The sequence below is a fragment of the Coptis chinensis genome, chromosome 6 (assembly GCF_015680905.1).
Source record: "Coptis chinensis isolate HL-2020 chromosome 6, ASM1568090v1, whole genome shotgun sequence".
Taxonomy (NCBI): Eukaryota; Viridiplantae; Streptophyta; class Magnoliopsida; order Ranunculales; family Ranunculaceae; genus Coptis; species Coptis chinensis.
The window spans coordinates 45524290-45531120 of NC_141461.1; the positions used below are offsets into that span (position 1 = coordinate 45524290).

General features: G+C 37.4%; 2 protein-coding genes across 2 annotated transcripts; both read left to right on the forward strand.

The window, feature by feature from the left end:
* Positions 1-3179: 3179 nt before the first annotated feature.
* Positions 3180-3515, forward strand: LOC147493216 (uncharacterized). The gene has a single exon (XM_086567783.1). It carries the CDS (start codon positions 3180-3182, stop codon positions 3513-3515), a length of 336 nt encoding a protein of 111 aa, XP_086423909.1.
* Positions 3516-3672: 157 nt separating this feature from the next.
* Positions 3673-5189, forward strand: LOC147493217 (uncharacterized). The gene is made up of 4 exons (XM_086567784.1): positions 3673-3936; positions 4488-4571; positions 4674-4684; positions 4850-5189. Exons 1-4 carry the CDS (start codon positions 3673-3675, stop codon positions 5187-5189), a joined length of 699 nt encoding a protein of 232 aa, XP_086423910.1.
* The last annotated feature ends 1642 nt before the right edge of the window (positions 5190-6831 follow it).

Consider the following 6831-nt stretch of genomic DNA (forward strand, 5'->3'; position numbering starts at 1 on the left):
GAGGTGATTTGTCATTTAACAAGGTACTAGGAATTTTGTTAATGAGATAGCCTGCGGTGAGTATGCATTCACCCCAGAAGGATAAAGGGAGATGAGCTTGAAAATGTAACGCTCGTGCAACGTTGAGTAAGTGACGATATTTTCTTTCAACAACAGCGTTTTGTTGAGGAGTAGCAACGCAACTACGTTGGTGGATAACCCCATGTTTTGAAAAAAATTGTTGCATGTTATGGGATATAAATTCGGATCCATTGTCGGATCGAAGGACTTAGATTTCATGAAAATGGTCATCAATATTGCTATGGCCAGATATGAGTGAATGTATTGTAGAGTGAAATTGAGTATTAACCATGACAAAAAAAAATTGTAAATGCATGGCAGTTTCAGATCGATTTGACAATCATAAGATAAATCCATGTAGCACGACTAAAATCATCGATAATAGTTAAAAAAAATGAGCAATGGAATAAGATGGTAAAATGTCACAATGAATCATTTGGAAAGGTCTAATAGTTTTTATTGAACTATGAGGAAAAAATAAACATGTTTGCTTAGCTTGCGGACATATATTGCAAGTAGCATTATTGGAACTAGAAATGAAAGGAAACTGCTTAGCTAAAATCTGCAAAGGCATGGAAGAGAGATGTCCTAAGCGATAATGCCATAAATTATTGGTGGTGGAGTTGTAGGATGAGCAAATAGAAGCTAGTTGGAGATGGTAGAGTCCCCCATTAAGCAGTCCCAATCCAATCTTCTTCTCCGATAACTGGTCCTAGAAAGGACAAGAATCATTAGTAAACGTGACAAAGATAGGGTGAGATTTGACTAGTTCACTAATGGAAAGCAAGTTAAAATGAAAAGTGGGAACAAACAAAACATTGTCAAGACGCAATAGAGGGAAGAGAATAACACTACCAACATGAGTAATTAAATGGTCTGTGCCATCCGGAAGTTTAAGAGTAGAAAGTGTTAAACAAGCATGATAATGAGAAAACAGATGTAATGACGAACATACATGATTGGTAGCACCATAGTCAATGATCCATATGGATTTAGAAAAACACGAGAGAGATATACCTGTCAGATTTGCTTGTGAAGTGGTACTACCTGAATCAAGGAAACTGAGAATTTGGTGGTATTATTCATTGGAGAAAACAGGAGAAGTGGAGCCTGTAGCAACCGAATTGACTTGAGCAGGCTTGGGTGGATAACCATGCAGTTTGTAACATGTACCAATATGATGTCCAACTCAGTTACAATGGTTGTAGAAAGGACGAGCGCGTGCGCGCTCTGGTTGCCGGGCTTGCGCGCTCTTGGCTAAGGCGAACCATTGTTGTGCTGCGGAGGTTTAGGCGGGCCTGATTTCAAAGAAGAAGCCCAGTTGGTCTTCTGAAAGTGAGTAATCAGGGCAGCAGCGTCTGGAGCAAAAGGAAGAGAGTGCATGAATCTCTTGTTGCTTCTCCTCTTGTCGAATTAAAGAATAAATCTTGCACATACGAGGAAAAGGATCCATCAAGAGAATTTGACTGCGGATAGATTGAAAATGAGGATCTAGGCCTTGCATGAATATCATAGAAAGACCGTTTTCAACCTCTTTGGCAAAAATAGATGTATGACCACAAGTACAAACAGGCATAGTAGATAAAGAACTTAATTCATCCCAGAAAGATTTAAGCAAAGTGAAATAAACAGATACGGGACGATTGTCTTGCTTGAGAAGAGTGACGGAATCCTTCAGTTGAAAAACCTTGGGTGCATTAGTTTGTGAAAAACGATCACCGAGATCTTTCTATATTTCGGATGCAGAGTCAACATAGAGGATGCTGCCACGGATATCTGGAGTACATCGTAACCACTTGGATTTTTCTTTGGGAGTGCTGGGAGGTGTTACAGAGCCATCGACAAAACCAAACTTATTCTTTGCTCGAAGGGCTCTAGAGATAGACCATAACCAAGTCGGATAATTGTCCCCTGATAACAGAGGAGATACGAGGATAACCATGGGGATATCTGAGTGGTGGACAAAGAAAGGATCATCAGAATCTAGAGGAGAGTCATTATTGGGAGTGGAGGCGTTGGCCATTGAGAATTGAGAGGAGGCGGAAGCTGATAGAGGTTAGGGTTAGGGTTTGGATCAAAATTAGGCTAATACCATGATAAATTAGAGATAGAGAGATTTGAGAATATTTACTTGATTGATTTCTAAGGAGGTTACAATTATTTATATAGAGATTACAAGTTCTAAATAGAGATTACAAGTTAAAATAGAAACAAAACAGTCGGTGTGACTTGAGAAACATGAGGCGTGGGGCGTGCTCTGTTTGTGCTAGAGAAGAGCATGGGGCGCGCTATATCTACTGGACATTGGTCATGCCCGAAGCGTGGGGCGCGCTCCATTGGTGTTATGTACGAGCGCGGGGCGCGCTCTGTATTATGTCATGAAGAACAACTTTTACTAAATACCATGTGGATTGTGTATGTAAAAGAAATGTTAAATTTGATACCAAATAAAGTTTGTAAATTTTCCTAAATTTGATAACACGTCATCACCTGATCACCGTAAGCAGGGGCGGAGCCAAGGGGGCGCAAGGGTGGGGGCAGCTGTACACCCTGAACTTCCCAAAAAAATAAAGGTCATGTCTAATGTGCGTTAGTTTTAAAATTTTCCAAAAGTGTGAAACTTTGCTACCCCTTACTCCTTAGAGCACCGTATCAAAACTTATAATTAGATATTAGAATGAAAACAAAACCCCTCCTTTCTTCTTCATCAGTTTCTGTTTCCAAATTCTAAAACAAAACTCGCGCCTGACTTGTTGCTCTTCGTCATTGATTCATCGAACATCTTTAATCTTTCATAAATACTTCTTTTAATTTCCTTTGTTCACAATTTTGTAAATACCTCACCCACCCCCGATCCAATTAAACTGCATGTTATTGTTTTGCTTGAAATTTGTATTTTATATTTTGTATAATTGATTTGGATTGTGATTTTGATTATTTTACTAGCTAGTAATGCTGAACACACTGGAGAAATACTTAAACAAATGGAAAGCAACCATTGATCAACAAACTCCTAGCACATCGAGAGATGGAAGTGGTGAAGTTCAACCTATTCGAAGCGAACTCACAGAGAAATTGACTTGTTGAACCTTGCTACAGATCCTGGGTTGCGATACCCAATGTCTGATTATCATCCCAATGATAGGGAAACTATTCAAAGAGCATACTTGTTAAGAGGTCCTTGTCAACCTCGAAATCACAATTTCTCTATTACTACTCATGGTCGTGCTAATCGAAAGTTCAAGTGGGAATGGTTTGATGAGTTTGGCGACTGGCTTGAGTATAATATAGATAAGGATGCTGCATTTTGTTTGTATTGCTATCTCTTCAAATGTATTACTGGATCACAAGGGGGTGGAAATTGCTTTACTCTTGATGGATTTACTAATTGGGGAAAGAAGAACAAATTGCAAGAACATGCTGGGAAATTTGGGAGTGCTCACAACCAAGCTTAGAAGTCAGCTCAAATCTTGATGAATCAAACTCAGCATATTGGAACCTTTCTCAATAGGCAATCAAACCAAGCTCGAAGTGACTATTGGGTTCGCTTAAATGCAATTGTTGATTGTTGTAGATTTCTTTTGCAAGAAGGGCTAGCGTTTCTTGGTAATGATGAATCAAAGAAATCAGGGACATCTTCTTGAACTTTTGAAGTATAGAGCTAGACATAATGAAGCTATTGACAATGTTGTTCTCGATAGTGCTCCTGATAATGACCAACTACATAGATATATCGTAAATGCAGCTGCAGTAGAGACTACGAATGTCATTCTAAAAGATTGTGGAGATTCTTTGTTTGTTGTTTTGGTTGATGAAGCTCGTGACGTTTCAATCAAAGAACAAATGGTTGTTGTCATCCGTTATGTCGACTCACAAGTGCTATTTTTCTTAAGAAAGAGATCACTCGAGTGTTTACAAAGCATGGGCTGAGTATTGCTAGTTTGCGCGGGCAAGGTTATTACGGTGCCAGCAATATGATGGGGGTTTAATGGCCTCAAATCACTCATCATGAACGAAAACAAAAGTGCATTCTATGTCCACTATTTCGCTTATTAGCTCTAGTTAGCTCTTGTATCTGTTGCAAAGAGTGAAAAGCTAATTGCATTACTCTTTAGTATTGTTTCTAATGTGACAAATATAGTTGGAGCATCGTGTAAGCGTCGTGACGCTCTTCGAGAAAAACAAGCTAATAATATTCTTGATTCACTTTCAAAGGGGGAAATTTCAAGTGGAAAAGGTAAGAATCAAGAGACAAGCCTAAAACATTCAGGAGATACTCGTTGGAGCTCGCATTATATATGAATCACTTTTGATGTCCTTGAAAATGTTGCTAAAGATGGCTCAAACGCATAACAAAGAGGTGAAGCATATGGATTGTTAAATTCATTGCAATCTTTGATTTCATGTTGAGTTTGTACTTAATGAAGAACATCTTAGCAATTAGCCATGATTTGCCGAAAGCTTTGCAGCGAAAGGACCAAGATATTGTTAATGCAATGGGACTTGTTGAAGTAATTAAGGAACGATTACAAACAATGAGAGATAATGGGTGGGGTTTTCTCCTAGATTAAGTGTCTTCAGTATGTACTAAGCATAACATTTATGTTCCTCAGATAAATGATAAGTTTGTAACAACTGGGGGACCTCGACGTAATACTAAAGAAATTACAAACTTACATTACTACTGCATTGGACTATTTTATGTTTGCATCAACAGATAGAGCCAAGAGCTAAATGATTGTTTTAATGAAGCAAATACTGATTTGGTTCTTTGTATGGTTTGTCTCAGTCCACGTGGGTCATTTGCTGCTTTTGATAAGCAAAAACTGGTTCGTTTCACCCAGTTTTATCCCTCTGACTTTTCTGAGTTAGATCTCATGGTACTACCTAATCAACTTGAGACCTATATTCTTGATGTTAGCTCTAACAATGAGTTTCTGAATTTGAAAGGGATCAACGACCTTGCCAAGAAGATGGTTGAGACTAAAATGAACATTGTGTTTCCATTAGTTTTTTTGCTCATTACTTTATCACTTATTCTGCCAGTCACTACTGCCATTGTTGAGATCGAGAGTATTTTCAGCTTTGCATATTATGAAGAATCGACTCCGGAATTGTATAGGAGATGAGTGGTTGAATGATTGCTTAGTTACATATTAAGAAAGACATATTTAAAAACATTTATTTTGAAGCAATCATGCAACACTTTCAGAAAATGGATACTCGTCGTGGACACATGTAATTTTTTGCTTGACTTTGAGTTTTAGGAAAACTTTCTTTTTTGGATAATGAATGTACACATGTTTGGAATTTCCAATTTCTGGTGTAATGAATTTTGAGTTGCATATTAATTTGCCCACCTTGAAATATAATCCTGGCTCCTCCACTGACCGTAAGATACATGTTTCGTAAGCTTTCTTAACTTTGAAGAAAGAAAATGGGTGGAATTAATTCATGTTGCGTAAAGGTTTTTAACGTTTTCCAAGTTTTGTTAAGTTGTAGTCCATTAATGATGGTGTTAGAAGGACCAAATAAAAGCGGGAAAAAAAAAACTTGCGTAGATAGAAGAATCATACACAAATACACAATTTAGTTAATAACACGTAAGGGAAATCTCACCATTTAAAAATTTTAGACGTGTCAATTACAGTCAACATGGTCAACTCACGGTAGAAAGGACCAAACGTTTATTTGTATTCTTTCCATCGGCCAGATGCAAGAACAAGGATAACGGGGGTTATAACCTCTAACTTTGCATATTAGATTCTTCTATATTTTCAAGATTAAGTGTGGACCAAATATCGTTATTATTGGAACCAAAAGCTAAATAACCCTTTATTTTTACATGTAAATAGATTCAGAAACTGATTATTTGGCTGAGAAACCAGCCCCAAAATTATTTAGTTGCGGTCTCCCAAAATCTCAAGCAAACGCAACATTACTAGGATACATGGTGTAATGAGCCTAGGAGAACTCGATCATCCAAGCATGTACATCATGCATACATCTCATGTGACTAGAACAAGTGTACGGAAACAACTGAGGAAAGTAGTCAATCATTTACCAAGGTTGCTAGTCAGGCTGACTTTGACCAAAAATCAACTCATATTAAGAATGACCAAATTACCTTTTTACTACGGCTAATCAAAGACCATTATTATTGAGTAGTTGAGAATGCTCCCAGGAACCCGTCGCCCGCCCTCTTTCTCTAATGGGGACACCTCAGCTTTTCCAATAATTTGGCAGAAAAAAATGAATTCTATGCCCTCTTTTCCCAATTTCAATTTCAATTGTTCGTAACCCAAACAAAAAGGAAAGTCCAAAAAAAACAAAAAGGGAAGTCTAAAAGGAAAACTCTTCACGCCTCTTTTCCTCTCTCTAACCGAACAAAAATGATGGTGAAGAAAAGAGAAAGCTCTCACCACTTTCTCTCTCACTACAAAAATCTCTCAAATGGTTTCATTGTCTCTAAGTTTTTTTCTAATAATAATAAAGGAATATAAATTGTGTTTTGAGATTTTGTTGAGAAGGAAAAAAATTGGAATTGGAAGTAGTAGTTATAGTTGAGGGTCTTCTGTGAAGAATTGGTGTACTGTGAGAAGTGTTCTTCAATGATTTGATGAAGAATATTAAAAGGAAATCTGATGATTCTAAGGTACTATTTCATTACTTCAACTCACTGAAGATTGTGTACTTTTATTTATTTCTTTTTTATGTATTCGTTTGTTGTTGAATTGATTGTTTGGAAGGAAAATTTTAATATCTGTGCTA